The sequence below is a fragment of the Portunus trituberculatus genome, chromosome 24 (assembly GCF_017591435.1).
Source record: "Portunus trituberculatus isolate SZX2019 chromosome 24, ASM1759143v1, whole genome shotgun sequence".
Lineage (NCBI taxonomy): Eukaryota > Metazoa > Arthropoda > Malacostraca > Decapoda > Portunidae > Portunus > Portunus trituberculatus.
In genome coordinates, this window is record NC_059278.1 from 3059521 (window position 1) to 3082143 (window position 22623).

Here is a 22623-nt window from a genome sequence, read left to right on the forward strand (position 1 = left end):
TTATCCTGGGATCCTTCACATTATCATAGCTCTCCCTGCTTCACTCACAATGTAATATCCTAATATCTGGTTCAATCTGTCCCACTTTGCACCTGTGATACTTGACTATTTTCCAGTTCTAGTGGTATCGGTGTTGGGTACAAGAGAAATAACATGTAAGAATTCTTAACTTTATTTGGAGTGTCAAGCCACACAGGATAATTTATTTCCTGGCAGTCCTGGAGGCACTGAGGCAAAGGTCAGGAACCCTGTGTGTCCAGGCATCTTCAGCTGTGTAATGCCTGTTGTGAATCTGAAGTCACCATTCCCCTGTTGTCCTTTGTTGCCTGCCGTACTCTGCTCGTGTTCATCACTCTTTGTGTTAGTGTCACTTTCTGCTCCTTCCACGCACTCTTCTACCTTTTTCTTCTTCTGGTCTGGCTGTTTCTCTTCTTGATTCACGTGTGTGTTCTGATGTGTTGGTGCCTGACAATAAAAATGTTTTGGACTAAATGCTACTCAAGGAAGTTGTTTTACCATTAATATAATTAAGAAAACCAGTATGTAGGTAAAAAAAAAAAAAAAAAATCAAAAACTAAACCTTATAATTTCTAAGAAAATGAATAGATATAAGCATTCATCCTATATGTTCCAAATCAAGTATTTATACTCCAAAACATCAGGTGTCCTAACTAACCTTTTGACCATTTATTACTCTGGGCAAGGAAATGCTCTTCACTTGAAACTCTCGAGCCAGGCATTCCAGCGTCAGGAGCTCTTGAAGACCCAGAGATTGCAGTACTTCACAGGTCCTTGCAACCTGTAGGAGCAGATTAAAATTACTTTAATTCTTAAAAGGATGGAAGAAAAGGAACCTCCAGAAAACTGCAGTTCTATATAGTAAAAGTTCAGATGTCATGGTATGAAAAATTAGAAAAGTACCTAGAAATTTATTAATTTTAAAGCTATTTTTGCTTTTTTTATATGGAAAAGAAAGATGTATAACAAGGAATAAAATAAAAGTTTTGAATACACTAGTCACAGGTGTTGAAATTTACCTGTTCAATGCAAGGAGAAAAGGAACAAATCCTTCCACCAGACATCTTGATGGCTGACACAGCATGAGGAAGAGCTTCCCATGGTTTGGGCAGGTCAAGGAACACTGCATCAGCCACTCTCTCTACTCCAAAGCCCTCGTCACACACATCTCGATGCAACACAATGACGCGCTCACCAAACCCATGCCGTAGGAACTCCTCCGATGCTACCTAGGAAGAGGAATTTTATAATAATTTACCTTTGTAAAAGTAATCAAGGGAAAACTCTGCTATCCATAAGTAAATTTCTATCCAAGTGCCAACTTACACTAAATTAAGCATTAGCTACATAGGTAAGAGACATTTATGACCTATTGACATGAGCAATGTCAGCTACCTTTACTCTTTCTTTGTGAAAGTCAAATGTGTGCAGCTTTCCTGTGGGACCAATGGCTCTGAGAATGGCATGGGAGAGAGAGCCACTTCCTGTACCAGCCTCGCACACGACTGACCCGGGGCCAATCTCCAGTTGAGTCAGGACCTGCAACATAACAGGAATTTAAAAAAAAAAAAAAAAAAAAAACTGGCACAACGTATATTCTGTATGTTCCAGAAAGGCTATGAGGTTGAAATTGGAAAGAAAGTTTAAGTTATGAGTGTAAGAGTAATATCCTGTCTTAGCAACCCACTTTGTAGTGCAGTTCACCATGTTGTACACTGTTCAGAGTTGAGGGATATGAGTTCAAATGTTGGGAGTGGCAAGACAGATAGGGCTCATGTCAATGAGCAGTCACTATTTATCTATCAGCAAGTAGGTATGGATGTAAACCAAGGACTAATGATCCCATTGTCTCTGTGTGGTGTGAATGGTCTCAGTCCTACCCAAAGGTCAGTCACCTCTGAGCTCTCTATAAGGGAGTGTGAATAACACATGTATGCTACAAATGCCACAAAGGAGAGACTATGTGTCAGTCAGCCAGACCAGGTAGAAGTGGATGATGACTTAGTGAGATATCAAACCTGAATTATAATGATGTGAGTTCACAGACTGAGTACACCACTAAGTTAATATACAGCTAGTAAGACAGGAAAGTCCAAAAAGACACATACCACTGTTTCATTTGAAGTGAGATGATCACAGAAAAGCAAGACAAACGAAGAAAAAGCAGAACTGTCCCAGTTAAGAGTGGGACTCCAGTCACCTTGACTCATACACACATTCACATTAATGCTCACTGGCCATACAGAATGAGGATCAACTGCACAGCATGAATTACCTGGATCTCTGCATGACAGCAGAATTGGTTTACTGCAGCTGCAGCATAACAAAGCCATCCAATTTTCCAGCATCTGATGCATGGGTTTTGATTACTTTAAAGTAGGAGGGAGATATGAGGGACGGTTTTTGTTGAGTAAAGCTTTAAGCATGAAATATTTTTTCTTCATTGTCACTCACCATGGATATGTCAGGAGTATAAAGGATCTGTGTCCGGTGTGGCAGTGTGATGGTCCACAGCTCTGGTGTTGGGTACAAGACCTGGCCCCATCCCTTGGAGAGGTTCACTCGAGATCCATACTTCTTTCCCACCAGATCCATGACTCTCACGGATCCATACTTAGTTTGGAACACATTGTCAACTCCTTGGCCATTTTTGTTTATGACTTTTGGTTTTACCTGAAAGTTATTTAGACAGCATTAACTACAGCATGATTGCAAACCATTTCTTAACAAAATCATTGGATGTACTGTAGAGTGTTTCCATCAATTTCATGGAGCTAAACAACAGAGCTAAGCACCCCAACAATATTGAGTGGCTGTGGAGGGAAGTGAAAAATAAAGTTCCTATCTATGGTAGAAGAAAGCACTGTAGAGTACTTTCACATCTTTCTTGAGGAGGCAGCTTCCCTAGACAACCCATACAGTCCAAGCCGCCAAGAGGAGACACTTGCCTCCTTAAGTTCTTTATAATTCTGTGAGTACTGGACAAACCATTACATATTTTAATATTTTAGTATTTTTTAAAATTTTACTTGATTTTCTGTGTACTTTGAATGCATTGCCAGATAAAGCAATAGTATGTAGAGACAGCTCCCTATTTGATGAAGCAGGAGGGATGGTGAGCCAAACTTCCTTCTGCAACCTCACTCCATGCCTGTATCCCCATCCCCATTCTCTCCTTGTTTCTACATCTAACCACCACATATACTCACACACACACTCTTTCTCTCTCTTATTCTTTGAAGAGGAAGGATTAATAAGTATGATGCTATTATGTCTTAATCAACTGAGAAATTGGTAATGAAAAGACCTATTTTTGCTGAACTTTCAAAGTCAGCCCTGCTGACAGGGACATCCCCTGAGGAACGTCAACATCTCTTAGGGGTTAAAGACAAGGAGCCTTCTCCTCCCATACATTTTAGGTGTACCCAAAAGTATATGTTAAATAATGAAAGAGAATAACTAGTAATAAGGCCACAAATTAACTAGAAAATTACCAACATGCAGCCATGAAACCTCACCTCCAGGGCATAAATCTGTGACACTCCAATGTACAAGATGACAGTATCTCCTTCCTCAATCACCTCCTTGAATCTGCTGAAGCTCATGGCTGCAATCTGTTGAAATGAAGGACCATTAAGGAATTTTTACATCACTCTGGGAAGCAACACTCATTTGTGTCACATTTCAACAAAAGCAATTCCCAAACAAACGTTTTTGAGATCATCAGTGGAAGATATTATGAAGGAAACAGTGTTACAACCTTGGTAAGATGGCTTTGTCCGTGCCTTGAATGTCGCGTAGCAGTGTCTGCAAGTTATTCAAGGCACGGACAAGACTGAGAAAGTATTCATTCGCATGTACAGATCAACAACTGGAACAGCTTGCCAGAATGGGTAGTTACAGCATCCTTAGTACAACTATTTGAAGCTCAACAGGACAGTATTACTGGAGACAGTGACACAGTGATAGGGAGGATGAGTGGGGCAAATGCCCCAGGGAGCACATTTCTCAGGAGGTGGCACAAGCCAGGCTACTGAGAATATTGATGTTCAGTTATTTTAGACTGCAAAATTGAAGGCCTGCAAAATATTGATTCATAGTTCATGTACATATAATACAATATATGTATACATAATAAACAAGTGCATTATACCTCATCTCATATTTTTATTACTTTTGGGGGCAGCATTTTCAGGTTTTGCCCCATGTAAATTTATCGCTCACTATGCCACTGACTGCAAAAATCTGTCAGTCTCACTGATACAAAAAAGGAGTGCACAACTGGAAAGTAGATATTTTTGTAAGGCATTTTCCCTCACAAATTATTAATTTAATGTTAATGGTAATAAATAAGCTTTAAACACAAAGAATCTCATCATTAAGTTAGGTTTGGTGTTAGCTTAGGTTAAATTTAGCTAAAGATTAGGTCTAGTTAAAATGCATCAATTGCTCTATATGCATAAACCACGAAAAAAAAAATTGCATTTAAGAAAAACTTCCCTAAATCTTGGGATTTGTTTAAAAACCTAAGGATTTTGGTATTATTGCAGTTTCAACCAATACAACACACGTAACTATACACATTCTCACGGTCTACATCACACTTCTACGAGCATTTCTAATCCCATTTTACCCTATCGGAAATTAGTAATAACTTCAGCACAAGCCTTCAAATGTGCGGTGTTTGGTGAGTTTTTTCTAGTAATAACTTCAGCACAAGCCTTCAAATGTGCGGTGTTCAGCGAGTTTTCTCTAAATCCAGCAAGCTGCGGCGAGCCACAGAGCTCCATCACACTCGGAAATGAGCAGTACACTGACTTGCATTTATTTATAGCTGGGGTTTGTGGGTAACTGCTGAATAGGATTCTTATTGTGTCTATAGTTCTTTTGTCCAATGACGTGCCACCACCTCTTAACACCACGAGCTGCGCCAATGGGAACTTGCTATATGTATTCGTAGGCGGGGCACAGCTGGGCAGACAGGTACACAGAGAGATCTGTGTGTGCAGTTTAGCCATGGCCACCAGTGACACTAGTTGTAAAGGAAGTCAGTGTACAATCGAGAAGAGGACCAGCCAGGACCTTCATCCTTTCATTAAGGTATTGTGAGGAGGGGTATTGGTAGGGAAGCTGCCCCAAAGCAAGGATACGGTAGGTTTGGTTTATGTCAGGGTTAGGTTAGTGTTGCAGGGGGGTGTGCAGCCCCCCCCAGTTAGGTTAGGTTACATTAAGTTAGGTTTATGTTAGGTTATGGTTACGTTAGGTTAGGTTTATGTTAGTGTTGTAGGGGGTGGTTTGTGGGGTACAGCCCCCCCGGTCAGGTTAGGTTACGTTAGGTTTTTGTCCTTAGATTTTTTGGATCGCCATACTCCACCCCCAAAACCCCCGATTCCCCACAGTCCCCCAAGCTTGTTGGGGAGGAGGGGGAGAGGTTATTATGTTAGGTTAGGATAATTTCAGTGAAAAGTACTCATGAATTTTGTAATTTTCCACTTAAAAAAACGGGTATTTTTTTCTTAGATTTTTAGGACTCCCTCATTTTTGCTTTCCTCACCTAAAAACTTTGCTTTCCCAGGTCCCCAAGCTTGTTAGACTTAGGGGGGGAAAAATAAGATAGGGTGTATTAGCTCAAACTGCAAATTTACCAGGATTTTTTCCTACGATCAGGAATACTCAATTCGTGTTCTAGGTATCAAATATAACCATTGATGCATTTCATATTACTTAAGTCACACTGACACCTTTCTCCATATTTACCAATTGGACAAGTTCTGGGTGAATCAGGAGCTAGTATACAATTATAGAGCTAAGATAGTCCAATACAATCCACCTCCAAATATTAGTGTTCACTTGGATTTGGAGTCACAGAAGTAACTAGCTTCCAGCGAGGATGGCCGGTGTGTGGACACTGTACTACCTGTCGCCTATTTAGTATTATCTTGCTTTGTTTCCGAACTGTAGCAGGTTACCTTAAGGCTTAATTATATTGTTGTTGTGTCTCGAATTTTCGTTGTTTGTTCGTTACTTTCATGCAGCAGAGAAAAGACACTCCTTTCAATCTGTGAACACCAAGCCAGCCTGAGCCCTGAGCCTCATGGCTAATGTTTACACTTTGGCTGCCAAAATTTCAACGGATCAGCAGATCTGATTGATCTTGAATTAAATCTTCATTCATTAGCCATTATTTTTATTATGATGTAGGTAGATAGTATATATATATATATATATATATATATATATATATATATATATATATATATATATATATATATATATATATATATATATATATATATATATATATATATATATATATATATATATATATATATATATATATATATATATATATATATATATATATATATATATATATATATATATATATATATATATATATATATATATATATATATATATATATATATATATATATATATATATATATATATATATATATATATATATATATATATATATATATATATATATATATATATATATATATATATATATATATATATATATATATATATATATATATATATATATATATATATATATATATATATATATATATATATATATATATATATATATATATATATATATATATATATATATATATATATATATATATATATATATATATATATGTATAAAACCAACTTATGCCTACCTCTCATTCCCAACGATCTTAGATTATTTGTGGAGAATCAAGAGTTTTGGGTGGGGGAACCTAAAATCAAGTAACATGCGTTGCAAAAGAGGTCGGAAATCAACAAAATCACATACAAAATCTCTAAGAAATACTTTGGCGGTTGCGGCGGCGGCTGCGGCAAGCGTTGATGAAGGCTGGTACTCCCATGGTACAATAACTTTTTGATCGTTATTGTACCATGGGTACTCCGGCCCATCTCTCCATTAATAGCTTCTAAAGCAATACTGCGAGGGAACCATAGACCCCATCTCCCTACTACTTTTTGAGCTTTCCCTAATTTACCTAGATCTTCCTCCCGACAATAGGTAATTTCAGACCCATACCAGCAATACAGCACACCATCCCCTTCCACAAGCTTCTGGCTACTCTCTCTATATAAACTGAGCTGTTCCCTGGGTTGATTATCATCCCTGTCCTTTTCCTAGCCTTCCCTTCGTTTATTCTCATCCATTTTTCTCCTCCTATTCCTTCTCTGTTCATACCCAGCCCTAGATAAGTGTACCTTTCTACCACCTCTAAGACATATTCCCTAGTACCCACTGTCGCTCCACATGATTACTAAACTCTATCACCTTGCATTTTCTAGCACTATACCTGACATTCCATAAATGCTATATAATTACCTGTAATAACTTCTTTATCTCCTCATTACTCTCTGCCATCAGCACTCTGTCGTCATCATGGGCTCGGCAGCCTATAGTTTCCTATCCTCTACTTTGACTCCCCTCCCTAATATCCTAATCCTCAGTATCAACTCCTCTATGAGAATATTGGAAAGATCACACATACCTAACGTACTTCAGTGTTATTTCTTCATCCAGCCTGTACTGATATCTCCTATTGTGAACTTGACTTCATTTTCCTCGTACAGCTTCCTCATCACCTGCACGTACTATCTTCCTGTCCATTCCTGTGTGTGTTAGTAATGGCAACAATTTCTTCCTGTCTATCCTATCATACGTCTTTTCTGAGTCCAAAAAGCACTAGACATAACTCCTTTCCTAGCTTTTTATTTATTTATTTTTTTCACCATAGCTATTAGTGCATGGGGTGACTCGTATTTCTAACTTCTTTTTCGTTGTGCACATAGTATTGAGTCACGCAGTGAATTATGCGGAGAGCAGCAGCAGCAGCAGCAGCAGCAGCAGTATTAGTATGGTAGTAGTAGTAGTAGTAGTAGTAGTAGTAGTAGTAGTAGTGCCGATAATAATAATAATAGATAATGGGGTGACTCGTATTTCTAACTTCTTTTTCGTTGTGCACATAGTATTGAGTCACGCAGTGAATTATGCGGAGAGCAGCAGCAGCAGCATGCAGTATTAGTAGTAGTAGTAGTAGTAGTAGTAGTAGTAGTAGTAGTAGTGCCGATAATAGTAGTAATGGTGATGGTAGTGGTGACTGATCACACACACACACATACTCACACACACACCGCGTAGTGTAGTGTTTAGCACGGTCGGCTCATAACCGAGAGGATCCGGGTTCGAGTCTAGGGAAGCGGCGAGGCAAATGGACAAGCCTCTTAATGTGTAGCCCCTGTTCACTTAGTAGTAAATAGGTACGGGATGTAACTCGAAGGGTTGTGGCCTCGCTTTCCCGGTGTGTGTTGTGTGTTATGTGGTCTCAGTCCTACCCGAAGATCGGTCTATTAGCTCTGAGCACACTCCGTAATGGGGAAGGCTGGCTGGGTGACCAGCAAACGACCGTGGTGAAAATGGTGAAAAAAATTAAACGCACACATTTACCAAACCTTCACCACACCTGCACATATCCTGTAAATGCTGAATTGAAGGAGGGATCTAAATTAAATAGTAGTCCTGTTCTGACATCCAAGAAGTATTACATAGCCGCTCGCTCTTTGAAGTTCACTGTATTTAGAAGCGAATAGGTAATCTTCCACAGACCTTGTGATGTTGTCAGTTGAATATAATCTGTATTTACCTAGTTGTATTGTACAGTGGCCTTTATAATTGTTTCGAGCAGTAGCTCATAGTGTCCTGTCTCCATATCTCCATTTATCTAGTTTTTCTTTAAAGTTATGCACACTATGTGCTGTGACAATTCCATTATCCAATGCATTCCATTTTTCCACTGTTCTGTGTGGAAAACTGTATTTTCAATATCCTTCACACACTGCCTCATCCTGATCTTCTTTTCATGTCCTCTTGTCCTTCCATCTTCTTCCGTCAACAGCACCAGGTCTTCTTTGTCTATCTTTTCAATATCATTTACTATCTTATACATTGTTATTAGGTCCCCGTTCTCTTCTATCTTGTAAGGTTGGCAGTCCCATTTCCTTCAGTCGTTCTTCATATGTGAGGTCCTTTAATTCCGGCACCATCTTTGTAGCAATCTTCTGTATCCTTTCCAATTTTCTTATATCCTTTTTAGAGCTCGGAGACCATACCACTGCTGCATATTCCAGCCTTGGGCGTATCATGCTTGTGATGATTTTTTCATCATATCTTTATCCATGTAATGAAATGCCACTCTTATATTAGTCAACATCTTATATGATAGTCCAAATATCTTGCTTATGTGTTTATCAGGGCTCAGATTTTCTTGTATGATCACTCCAAGATCTTTTTCCTCTTTAGTCTTCATTATTTGCTCCTCTCCCATCAAATAGTTCCATACTGGTCTTCTCTTACTCTTTCCTAGTTCCATTATGTGACATTTCTTGGCATTAAACTCCAATTTCCACTTCTTGCTCCATTCATAGATCTTGTTTAAATCTTCCTGCAACAGCAGACAGTCCTCTCTGGTTTTGATAACTCTTAGCAACTTTGCATCATCAGCGAATAAATTTATATAACTGTTTATCCCAATGTGAATGTCGTTTACATAAACTTGAAACATAATGGGGGCTAACACTGACCCTTGTGGCACTCCGCTAGTTACTTTACCCCAAGATGAGTATGTATCTCTGATCACAGTTCTCATTTCCTATCCTTCAAATAATCTCTTGTCCATTCGAGCAAGGTTCCACAGTCCTCCTATGTTCTCTAGTTTCCAAAGAAGTCTTCCGTGAGGACTTTATCAAAAGCCTTTTAATGTCCAGGTATACTGTGTCTACCCATCCATCTCTGTTTTCAAGTCCTGCAATAACTCTGAGTAGAAGCTTAATAAGTTTGATACACATGACCGCCCTGTCCTGAACCCAAATTGTCTGTTCGATATGACTTGCTCCTCTTCTAGAAATTTAACCCATTTTTCTTTGATAATTATTTCACATAACTTCCTACGACACTTGTAAGTGACACTGGTCTGTAGTTTAGTGGTTCAGTTGCCTTTCCTCCTTTAAATATCGGTATTACATTGGCTCTCTTCCACTCTAGTGGAACTTTCCCTTCATTTATTGAACTTTTAATTATTTCCCAAATTGGATCCAGTAATTGCTCTTTACATTCTTTTAACACCCAGCCTGATACACCATCTGGCCCCATTGCTTTTCTGACTTCCAACTTATCCAGTAATCTTCCAATATCCTCTTTGTGCACTGCAATCTCCTGTAATCCTTGGCAATCCAATGTCCTATTAGGTTCTGTGAAATCATCTGCAGTGAATACCGTTTTGAAGCTCTCATTCATTATTTCACACATTTCCTTTTATGTTTGGTATGTCTTCCCTTCTTTAATTATTTTTTCAGTTGTTTCCTTATTCTTTGTTTTGCCGATTATAAACTTGTAGAAAAGTTTGGGCTCATCCTTGCTTTTATCCACTACATCTTTCTCAAACTTTCTTTCTTCCTCTCTCCTTACTCTAATAATTTCTAGTATCTTTGTACTGCTGACTATTATAGTCATTTCCCTGCTTTAAGAGTTTCTTCCATGCTTGTATGCATCTAAAATTGTACCAAGCATGTATTTCTTTCTGAACTATATAAACAGGAACAAACCTTTTTACTCTTTCATTGTATTTCTGTAAGAATATGTCATATTCCTCTTGTACAGTCTTCCTGCACATAATATTACTCCACTCAATATCAGCAAAATAACTCCTTAATTTTTCAAAATCTGCTCTTGTATAATTTAATCTCTCCTTTATAGTCTTCTCTATAGCTTATCTTCCTCCTGCATTTGCATCTCTAATGTCACATGATCACTTTTCCCCATTGGACTAAGGTATTGTATGATTGGAGGGGACTCTGGTTTCTTTGTGGAAACCAGGTCAAGCAACGATGGTTCTTCTTCCCCCTGTACCTTGTTGACTCCTCCACCCACTGGTCCATTGTGTTAACCATAGTCAACTGTAACACTTTCTCACTCCACTGCCCAGCATTATCCATTTCTTCCATCCCTCTCCAGTTTATTTTTTTACAGTTAAAGTCTCCTACTAAGAGTATTCTTCTATCTCTTCTTATCATGTTATCTAGGCACTTTATCACCTCTCTTTGCATATCTTTATGCTCTTCTGATCCCCATGTATTAGTCTTTGGTGGAACATATGTAACTATAATTTTCTTTTCTTCAAATCTTCTGTTCTGATTGTTACTCCCATTACTTCCACTTTGTCCTCACCATATTGCACATCCTCCACACATATATTATCACGAACCATTATTAGCACTCCTCCTCCCCCTTTATCCTTCCTGTCCCTCCTCCAGGTATTATATCCCTCCTCTTTAAAGTTGACATGGATCTCTTTTTCAGTTTTGTTTCAACGATGCACATTACATCTGGCTTTTTCTCTTTCAAATAATCCCGAACTTCCAATATGCTTGATAACAAACCATCTATGTTAGTATAAGTCACTCTTAATTTATTGCCTCCACGACCTCCTCTTTTTTCCTTAGGTACCACTTCTTTAGTCTCATATCCAGAACCCTCCAATAAAAATTCTTCTTCTCTATCTCTGTCCTTTTCTTTTTTTTTTTCTTAGCTTCACTTCTTAACACTTTCTCCTTTTCCCTTTCTTCTAAGTTCATATCTCTTTTTATCCACATTTCCTTGTGATCTACATCATCTAGCCGGCTAGCTTCCCTTTTCTAGCCATAATTTCCTCTACAGCCACTTGAGATCTCATTTTCACCTTCATTTCAAATTCTTGTGTGCTGTCTTGTACTCGTTTGATAACGGTTTTGGCCATTTCCTTTCTTCCCTTCTTTTCCCTCATCCCTGTGTGTGTGTGTGTGTGTGTGTAATTCACTGTTTGATCTGCTGAAATCTCTGACGAGACAGCCAGACGTTACCCTACGGAACGAGCTCAGAACTCATTATTTCCGATCTTGGGATAGGTCTGAGACCACAACACACACCACACACCGGGACAACAAGGTCACAACTCCTCGATTTACATCCCGTACCTACTCACTGCTAGGTGAACAGGGGCTACACGTGAAAGGAGACACCCAAATATCTCCACCCGGCCGGGGAATCGAACCCCGGTCATCTAGCTTGTGAAGCCATCGCTCTAACCACTGAGCTACCGTGTGTGTGTGTGTGTGTGTGTGTGTGTGCTGCTCTTTCTTACGTTGTACAGATGTGTGTGTGTGTGTGTGTGTGTGTGTGTGTGTGTGTGTGTGTGTGACGTCTTCACCTGTCTTTATTTATTTAAAACAACGAGTGTGAAGGCAGCTGCCCCAACTTTGCCGCAAACTGTTGTGACGTGCAAAGCCTGTGTTGTGAGATGTGTTGGTATGCTATGTTAGAGGGGAAAAAGAAAAAAAGAAAAGAAAAAAAAGAAGGAGGAATTACGTTTCTATCAAAGACAAAATGACGGTAGCAGTGTTGCCATGAACGAGGTGTGTGTGTGTGTGTGTGTGTGTGTGTGTGTGTGTGTGTGTATTACTGTCCTGAATGTGCAGAGAGAGAGAGAGAGAGAGATTGATTGATTGCTTGATTGATTGATTGTATTGATTGATTGATTGTTTATTATTTCTTAAGTTTACAAAAAAAAAAACCATAACGATCATAACAATTTTTGCTCTTGAATCCAGTTCATTGAGGTCACGGCTCCTTATGGACACTATGCTTTACTTGTTCGTGAGAGCAGTCGTTTTAAGCGGTATTAAAATTATTAATACTTAGAACAATAACATTAGTAATGATGATATAATAAAAATAATATTGGTAACAAATGAAAACAACAATGGCACTATTAATATAAAAAACAATAATAATAATAATAATAATAATAATAATAATAATAGTATAATAATAATGAAATAAGTAAATGAAAATATAGAATAACAATAATAATAATAATAATAATAATAATTATAATAATAATAATAATTATAATAATAATAATAATATATATTATAATAAATAATATCTATAACAACAACAATAATAATTACAATAATAACAATATTAATGAAATAATAATAATGATAATAGTGATAATGATAACACAAACAATGACAGTAATAATGACAACATGATTATTACTACAATAATATCATACATAAATGTGTTACATACAATACTTATATAGTTAGCAAACAATACAAAATGTTTAGTATGTACTTTTCAGCTTCACTTTCACTTGTATTTTGAATGAATTAAAACCTTTGACTTTAGTATCTAATGGAATTTCATTCCACAGCTTGGAGCCTCGAAAAATTACACTTTGTTGTGCATGAGAAGTTTTACATAACGGTATTTTGAGCATGTTTCTGCGTCTCGTCTGAACGTTGGTGTGTTCAGCGTATTCAAAGTCACAATACACATCATAATATTTAAGCATTTGTAAACAAATGTAGATGTCTGATATGAGATTATATCATTTACTTTTAAAAACTTAAATTCTCGAAAAATGGGAGCTGTATGTTCGAACCTATTACAACCTGATATTATTCTTAATAATTTCTTTTGCGAGATGAATAGCTTGTCAATGTAAGTCTTAAAAGTACCCCCCAAATAGAAGAACAGTAGAGTAAATGTGGGTATACTAAAGAATTATAAATTAATTTCAAGCACTCTTTACTACATGATTTGCGTATTTGATATATTACACCTATCATTTTAGATAATTTGTTGTTCACTTCTTCAATATGAGGTTTCCATTGCAATTTATTATCAATTGTAATTCCTAAAAATTTAGCCTCTATAACTTGTTTGATTGAAGACTGATTAAGTTTAATATCAATGGCATGTGGATTTATAGTGTGTGAACAAGTCAACATGTAGTGTGTTTTGTTTATATTTAATGTTAATTTATTACTTTTTAACCATTTAGATACATTAATTAATTCTTTATTCATAGTATTTTGTAGTGTTATGAGATCGCACCCTTTAAGGAAAATGTTTGTGTCATCAGCAAATAGAATGAAATAAAGGTTACTTGTACATAGAGTTATATCATTGATGTGAATTAAAAATAATAGTGGTCCAAGGACTGATCCCTGTGGAACTCAACATTTAATAATCTTTCTGTGCGATATCATATTATTGTAAACTGTATACTGCTGCCTTGAATTCAAATAGCTGCTGAACCAATTATGTGCCGGTCCTCTAATGCCATACGTCTTCAATTTATGCAATAATATATAGTGTCAAATGCTTTTGAAAGATCACAAAAAACTGTCAACTGAAACATCCTATTGTAGAGAGCATTATACATGTGCTGAGAAAGAAAGAAAGCTAGTTCTGTAGAAAACTTTGGTCTAAATCCAAAGAGAGAGAGAGAGAGAGAGAGAGAGAGAGAGAGAGAGAGAGAGAGAGAGAGAGAGAGAGAGAGAGTTAATTAAGAGGCTTGCTGGTTCTTCTCCCGAGGGCCAAGGAAACAGAGAAATGCTTCTTCCTTTAATTTTATTACATACAAGTGTGTCTATATGGTGGGAGCCAGGCAGTAGATATCCAGGATGACTGAGTCCCTCCTCAAAGATGGTGAGGGCGAGTGGCAGGGGCTGTTTTTACAGCATGGTCTTCTCATTAGCTCTTCTGCAACTTTTTCTCAAGTTTCCTTTCCGACCGTTCTATTGCTGCTGTGGTAGATGGCCACTGTTCTTCTCCTAAATCTATTAATAGTGGAGTTCCTCAGGGTTCTGTCCTGTCACCCACTATTTTCTATTATTCATTAATGACCTTCTTAACCAAACTTCTTGCCCTATCCACTCCTACGCTGATGATACCACCTTACATCTTTCCACGTCCTTTCAGAGACGACCAACCCTTCAGGAAGTCAACAGATCACGCAGGGACGCCACAGAACGCCTGACTTCCGATCTTTCTAAGATTTCCGATTGGGGCAGAGAAAATCTAGTAGTTTTCAATGCCTCAAAAACTCAATTCCTCCATCTATCAACTCGACACAACCTTCCAGACAACTATCCCTCTTCTTCAATGACACTCAACTGTCTCCCTCTTCCACAATGAATATCCTCGGTCTGTCCTTTACTCATAATCTTAACTGGAAACTTCACATCTCATCTCTTGCTAAAACAGCTTCTATGAAGTTAGGTGTTCTGAGGCGTCTCCGCCAGTTTTTCTCGCCCTCCAACTGCTTACTCTGTATAAGGGCCTTATCCGCCCGTGTATGGAGTACTCTTCGCATGTTTGGGGGTTCCAGTCACACAGTTTTACTAGATAGGGTGGAATCAAAAGCTTTTCGTCTCATCAACTCCCCTCCTCTGACTAACTGTCTTCAGCCTCTTTCTCACCGCCGAAATGTTGCATCTCTTTCTATCTTTTATCACTATTTTCATGCTAACTGTTCTACTGATCTTGCTAACTGCATGCCTCCCCTCCTCCTGCGGCCTCGCTGCACAAGGCTTTCTTCTTCCTCTCATCCCTATTCTGTCCAACTCTCTAATGCAAGAGTTAACCAGTACTCTCAATCATTCATCCCTTTCACTGGTAAACTCTGGAACTCCCTTCCTGCATCTGTATTTCTGATTTCCCACGACTTGTCTTCTTTTAAGAGGGAGGTATCGAGGCATTTGCTCCCTAATTTTGGCTGACGCTTTTCCACTTTTTAGAGAGCCAGCACTCAAGTGGGCCTTTTTCTTTAATCTTTCTTTTTTTTTTTTTTTGCCCTTGGCTGGCCCTCTTCCCTAAATGAAAAAAAAAAAAAAAGCTCGCTGTTCCTCCTCTTACACTGCTTACTGTTCATTTACTGACTATATTACTGACTTGGTATGGACTACTTCCCGCGTGGCTGACCCATGCTGGCCCAGACTCAGTACTTCCTTTATACAATATGTCACATTTACCGTAAAAAAGGCACCAATACTGGCGTCAAGATGCCGGTATTGGACTATTGGTGGCAAGATGCTAGTGAGAAGAATATTTTCTTCCTGTTGCAAATTGTACCTTCGATTACCTGTAGCATTACGTATTTGCAGAAACCGGCGTTAATTAACTGTGTGGAGTACAGTGTACGGTGGTGTTGCGGCGTGTATCGCTATGTTGCGCCTTAACCTCTTCAGCACTGGGATGCTTTTTTACCTTGAGTTTTGGGTGTGATTAAATTACTTTATTTACATTATGAAGTGTTTATGGAGGTCTGAAGGTTAAAGGTCCTGAATCGTCACTATTTCAATCCACACCTAATTTCTGAAGCTGTATCAAATCACCAAATAATAACTAGAATAAATATGAAAACCCGTCATGGTACTGAAGGGATAAGCCAAGGAGGTCAGATCGAGAGGATGCGGCATCACGCGTATCCCGCCGTACTAAAAAAGTGAAGCCAGTGGGCGGAGCTTACGATCGCAACTTTTACACTCATAACATTATTTAATTGCACTCTCTTGTGTTTAAGCAGTGGGAAATGTCTAGTTTTGCTGTAAGAATAAGGAACCCCTTTAAATTAATTATTTGCAGATTTGAGGATTTTCTTGTATCTGCATGAGGAAATGTTTTCGGTGTTTTAAGCTAGGAAATCTCACGAAACAACAGCTCGCTACCAATCTCAAGGGGTAGGTTAGTTCCCCAAAATTTTGATCCAGGATCCCCCACTGTTTTCTATAAACATTCTGAAGGTTGAAAGCAATTTTGCTTCCGTCGTGCCCTTGGAGGAAAGATAATCCTTGTACTATCAATTAAGTTGTGGCAAATCTCTCCCCTGGTCCAAACTATTATCGATAGCTAGTGTTGCCCTGGGAGCGTATTCATGATACCGGCAGATTCATATCTCCCTTCATTGCACATGCAATAGCGAACAATTTAAACTCATACAACGAGATTCTCATAAGGAGTAGAAAAGCTGGGAGAACAGTGTGTGTGGCGGTGGAGGCTCAGAAGCAGCTTGATAAGATAGACAGTCCAACAGGATGATGGCTGATTAGCAGAACAACAGTTTGGTGAGCCATCTCTCACTGTTTTCAAAATTTCGTTGTATAATAAACACTGTATCTTGATTACTGCATTACTTAGCAACTTCATGGGATTTGAGTAAAAAGTTACGCCAATATTCAAAAAGAACGTTTTACATCCGGCAGCTTTTCTTTGATTTCTAACCGGTTCCTTCCACCACCTACAATTAAGTTCCTTGATTAGGTACTCTCTTAGTAAACACTTGTGGTATATGAGTTGTATAGTCATTTGTATATTGTTCATAATGAAAATAGTATCTATAATTACAAAAATCTTTATATCCAGCAACTAGTGGCACTATAGTACTATCTGTCTCCCCTCCCCTCTCCCATTCCACAGGCCCACCCACCCCAGGTGTGCCCCACCAGCGGCGACCAGTGCTTGGCAAGTTGGCGGGTCCACTTGGGATCATTCTACACTGCCTGGCGCCGGCTCGTCCTTCCATTGCCCCTCAATCTATCAACATTGAATCTGTGGCGGCAACTTGGGCTGCAATATTGGCAATAGTGACGCCTGCTTGTGCCCAACAGGTCTTTCTCGTGCGTGGCTCACCTGTCACCCCTCGTGTTGACACCTGGCCACTTGTCAGGCAGGCTCTTGGCATGGGATGTGGGCGGTGATCGGTGGAGGCTTGGCCGCCACTCCAAAACACAACAACCTTTCTACATGACATCTGCGTTGTGTCAATGATTTCGCCCTCTCCCCCAGTGAACAATAAGCCCATGACATTGCTTCATTGCATAGTCCCGCGGCTTTGATTGGCTCGGTATCTCCTATAGATACCTTGATAGGGACGTTCATACCTAATACTTCACCACCACCACCACCACCATGGCTGTTGATATACTTCACACTAGGAACTTATTTCTGCGCTGTATGTGTGCAATCTACATGTTTGCCTTTGGATCCCTGTATCTACAAGTACCAGGTACGTGTCTTGCTTTACTTTTCAGCATATGGTTCCTGTGTATTCTGTTGTAACACCTCTCCACCACAAAACAAAACTAGTAATAGAGGGGCCTTTTAAGGGAAGAGGCCAAAGTAGGTCAAATTTGTGAAATCTCGAAAGTGTAAGGGAATAAAAGTATAAAATATCCATCACCATATACACTTAATTTAGCTGCACCCCTGTGGCTGTTAAACAATTACTTTTTAATTGTCCTGTTGCTCATGAGAGAAAACTTCACAATTTTTATAACTTGAATAGCATTTATATAACCTTGTCTTTCATATTTATTGTATGTCAGTATTTTACTTACCTTTATTGACATTGATTCTTGTCCTCTCAAATGTTATCTTATTATCTTTACTGCTGCTTCTGTCATGGCCAGTATCAGTCTGTTATCTGCAAATTTTTTTTATCAATAAGATTCTTATCTATTAAGTATATTTCATAGTTATGATGTTGCTTTCAGTTCTTTCATTACTTAAATAATTGTCCTTTATAAGTTCTTCTATATTTTTCTATGTAATAATATAGTAATTATTTATAATATGTCCTTATATCTATGTTTATGGCAAGGTCACTGACCCTTCTATGTGATATGCGAGTTTCATTGCTTGTATCTGATACAGCTGAAATAGAAAGCTCTACCAATGAATCCATCTTCCCTCAAACCTCCCCAAACAAGCATGGGGACTTACGGGTAAATGGAGGTTTTTGGATAGGGGATGAGAATCTAGTGAAATATGGGTGTTGAAAAGTGTATGGAAATTCTCCTTAATGTTCTGATTATTTCCAACTTAACCTAACCTAACCTACCTAGGAGGGGTGACTGCACCCCTCCCCCTTGGGTCTCCCATTAGGACATTAACCTAATCAAACTGAACCTAACCTAACAGGAGACTTCAGAAATTTTATACTAATGCCTTACTAGTGAGGGGAAGAGATTCTCAGTATGATGGAACTGTGTGAAGTTTTGCAGCTTCATTATTAAACATTTGGAAGTTCTTTGTGCCTGTATATCATCTCAAACATTGTTACTGGTAAAAATTCTATGTTACTTTTTTTCCTTTCAAATACTGGCATTGTTTGCTTCATCTTCCTTCATTGGGTAGCCATATTAACAAATAACTGTGAGCTTCTATCAGAACACCTGACTTTATCACCAAAACAAATGAAAAGTGTAACTGAACTACCGTGGAAAGCTCTCATTGGTGGCTAATGAATGGACTCATGAATCTGTACTTTATAAAACAGGGTTTGCATAATTCACCATCTTATTTTTAGGGTTGTATGGCGAGAAGGGGATCCTTCCAGCCCATACTCAGCTGCCGAATCTGAAATACCCAAAGCAGTGCTTCTTTGACAAGCTGACACTGCTCTGCTTCTCATCCTATGTGGGCCTGAATGTCTCTTACATGATGGAGCTCCTTTCCCTTGCTGCAACCCTGCTAAGCTTTATTGGGTATGACTGCTGTCATGTGGTATATATATATATATATATATATATATATATATATATATATATATATATATATATATATATATATATATATATATATATATACATATATATATACATATATATTTATGAGAGATATTATGATCAGTTTTTTCTATGAGTGTGTATACATGTATTAAATGCATATTGAGTATGGGTAAGGAATATAATTAATTTATTTTTACAGGATGGTATGGAAGTCTTGGTGCACAGCCACCCTCTTCCTGATTTTATGGGGCACATACCTTTCTCTCTATCAAGTAGGACAGACCTTCCTCTGGTTTCAATGGTAAGTGTGTGTGCGCGTGTTTATCTAGTTGTATTTACCTAGTTCATAAGAACACAAGATCATAAAAAAGAGGGAAGCTGCAAGAGGCCGCCAGACCTACACGAGGGTGTCCCTGTATGATTAAATCCACCTAATTCCATCTATCTTCCTCATCCATGAACTTATCTAACCTTCTTTTAAAGCTCCCTATTGACTCAGCCCTGACCACATGACCACTGAGACCGTTCCACTCATCAACCACTCTGTTTGAAAACCAGTTTTTTCCCATTTCTTTCCTAAAACTGAATTTTTCAAGTTTAAACCCATTATTTCTGGTTCTGTCCCCGCTACTGATCCTAAGAACTTCATTCATGTCCCCTTTGTTAAAACCCTTATACCACTTAAATACTTCTATCAGGTCTCCTCTTAACCTACGTCTCTCTAAGGAATGCAGATTGAGTTTCTTCAGTCTCTCTTCATAGGAATATCCTCATTCCCTGTATCTTTTAGTCATCCTCCTTTGCACTGACTCCAACAGAGCTATGTCCTTCCTGTAATGTGGGACCAGAATTGTACCGCATAGTCAAGATGTGGCCTGACCAGCGCCAAGTATAATTTCAGTATTACTTCAGGACTCCTGCTTTTAACACTTCTAAAATGAAACCTAATACTCTATTCGCCTTATTTCTGGCCTCAATACATTACTTCCTTGTACCGAGATCAGAGCTAACTATGACTCCTAAATCTTTCTCATACTTGGAACTTCCTAGTGCCACGTTATCTATTGTGTACCTATTGCTTGGATTATCTCTACCTACACTCAGTACCCTGGACTTGTTAATATTGAACTGCATTTAGCCATCTATCTGTCCATTCTTTCATCCTATCCAAGTCAGCCTGCAAAGCCTTGGCATCCGAATCGGACCTAATTAATCTACCTATCTTTGTGTCGTCGGCAAATTTACTGATATCACTATTAATTCCACTATCCAAGTCGTTGATATATATTAGAAATAATAATGGCCCTAAAACTGAGCCCTGTGGCACCCACTAACTACTTCTCCCACTCAGAATTAGATCCATTAATTACTACCCTCTGTTGCCTGTCGTCTAACCACGCTTTAATCCAGCCTAATATTCTACCCTCTATACCGTGTGCTTTAACCTTTTTAAGAGCCTCTGCTGAGATACCTTGTCAAAGGCTTTACTGGAATCTAAGTAGAGAATGTCACAGTTGTCACTTTTATCTCCCGCCTCATAAACCTTACTATAAAAACTCAACAAGTTTGTAAGACACGGCTTCCCTTCGTAAAGCCATGTTGTGAGTGATTTACCAAGCTGTGTTTGTCCAGGTATTCCCTAATGTTTATTACTACGAGTGATTCCATTAATTTAACCACAATTAAAGTAAAGCTGAAAGGCCTGTAAATAGACATTAGGGTTTTATCTTCCTTCTTAAATATTGGTACTACATTAGCTTGTTTCCACACCATCGGTACCTCACCTGACTCCAGTGACATCCTAAAAAGTATCGCTAAAGGCTCGCTGACGACGTCCTTGCATTCCTTTAGAATCCTTGGATATACTTCATCAGATCCCGGTGACTTGAATTTCTTTAGTTTATCTATCTCCTGTTCTACCATCGCCTTAGTTATATGAATATCTGTCAGCTTTTCACTATTCTCTTCCCTAAAAACCTGTTCGCTATCTGGGATTTTCTGTGTGTTCTCTTGGGTGAAGACAGTTAAAAAATACTCGTTCATTATTTTACTAATCTCTTTCTTAGAACTAACCATCTTTCCAGGACCTATCTCTTCTCTGCTTTTCGTCTTATATAACTGCAAAAAGTGCCTTGGAATCCCTCTATTCTTGGCTGGCTACCTTCAACTCATATTCGATTTTAGCTTTCCTCGTTAACCTCTTAACTATTCTTACTAATTAATTGTATAGTGGCCTTAAAATCTTATCTCTTGCCTTTATTCTCTCTTATACAGTATATATTCCTCTTCTGTTCTATGCATTGTTTTAATCTATCTGTTATGCACTTAAGGTCGTTGCTTTGTGATTTTATTGTTATATATGGAATGTTAGCCATCTGACCCCTATGTAACTTATGAAGAAAGTAGCTATAAACCACACCAACATTCACTTGCCCTGGTCCCACCAATCTCATTCCATTCCTCTCGTCCTGACCTGACCCACTACCTAACCCCTCTCATTCTTCCCTCCTCCAACTTTACACCTCATTCCATCTCTCTGGTCCTGCCTTCCTTTTTTCACCTGCATACTGGACCTTACTTGACTTACTTGACTTACTTGACTCTTCGTAAATACCCCTTTATGCCACGAAATTAGCCTTCCTAGTACTCTTGTTTCTAAAAGCTTCATGCCATTTCAATTTATATCTTATTTCATTGTGGTCACTTACCTAGCTGGCCACCAACCTCCACCTGCGTAACTGCCTCCTCCTTGTTTGTCCGAATCAAATCGAGAATATTATTTTCCCTTTTTTGTTCTAAAATGACTTGCTTTAAAATGTTATCCTGAATTACCCTAAGAAATTCTTCTGTTTCCTTGTTGCCCACCATCAAGCTCCAATCAATATTCCTATAGTTGAAATCCCCTACCACACCTTACTGTACCTGACTGCTCTATTTGTTTCTTCCCATAGTGAAGAGTTTATTTGGTTTGAAGCATTAGGTGGCCTGTACAGTAAACCCATTACTGCTGATTGTGACCCAACCTTAATATCTATTCATAGAGACACTGTTTTTCTATCTGTCATAATTTTACTCTTAATGCAACATTGCAGTGTGTCCTTAACGTACAAAGCCGCTCCTCTCCCTCTTCTGTTTTCCCTATGTTTATGAAAAGTGTATAACCATCAATTTTCATCTCCAGATCAAATAC

At 38.4% G+C, this 22623-nt stretch overlaps 2 protein-coding genes across 3 annotated transcripts in view; one reads left to right on the forward strand and one right to left on the reverse strand.

The window, feature by feature from the left end:
* Positions 1-156: 156 nt before the first annotated feature.
* On the reverse strand, positions 157-6143 carry LOC123508090 (tRNA (adenine(58)-N(1))-methyltransferase catalytic subunit TRMT61A-like). Of its 2 annotated transcripts, none has more exons than XM_045261531.1 (7): positions 5988-6143; positions 3537-3632; positions 2473-2691; positions 1414-1557; positions 1038-1247; positions 677-799; positions 157-465 (listed from the first exon to the last, which is right to left on the reverse strand). In XM_045261531.1, exons 2-7 carry the CDS (start codon positions 3621-3623, stop codon positions 184-186), a joined length of 1065 nt encoding a protein of 354 aa, XP_045117466.1. In that variant the 5' UTR covers positions 3624-3632; positions 5988-6143; the 3' UTR covers positions 157-183. The 2 variants fall into 2 exon arrangements, with proteins under 2 accessions (XP_045117466.1, XP_045117467.1); XM_045261532.1 differs by lacking the exon at positions 5988-6143 and adding an exon at positions 5776-5955.
* A 10711-nt stretch (positions 6144-16854) lies between these two features.
* Positions 16855-22623, forward strand: part of LOC123508466 (lipase maturation factor 2-like) — a 14605-nt gene continuing 8836 nt past the window's right edge. Inside the window, exons 1-4 of the mRNA XM_045262218.1 lie at positions 16855-16988; positions 17341-17929; positions 19232-19409; positions 19633-19734. Coding sequence (XP_045118153.1) covers positions 17833-17929; positions 19232-19409; positions 19633-19734 — 377 coding nt within the window. The 5' untranslated portion in view covers positions 16855-16988; positions 17341-17832. The remainder of the gene's footprint in view (positions 16989-17340; positions 17930-19231; positions 19410-19632; positions 19735-22623) is intronic.

What these genes read in the sequence shown, in the direction of transcription:
- LOC123508090 (XM_045261531.1), bottom strand. Translation starts at nt 3,623, where the DNA reads ATGAGCTTCAGCAGATTCAAGGAGGTGATTGAGGAAGGAGATACTGTC. An exon ending in CACAGATTTATGCCCTGGAG is followed by an intron (nt 2,692 to 3,536) that starts GTGAGGTTTCAT and finishes AATAACTTTCAG; the next exon opens with GTAAAACCAAAAGTCATAAA. An exon ending in TTTCTCCTTGCATTGAACAG is followed by an intron (nt 800 to 1,037) that starts GTAAATTTCAAC and finishes CTGCTCCTACAG; the next exon opens with GTTGCAAGGACCTGTGAAGT.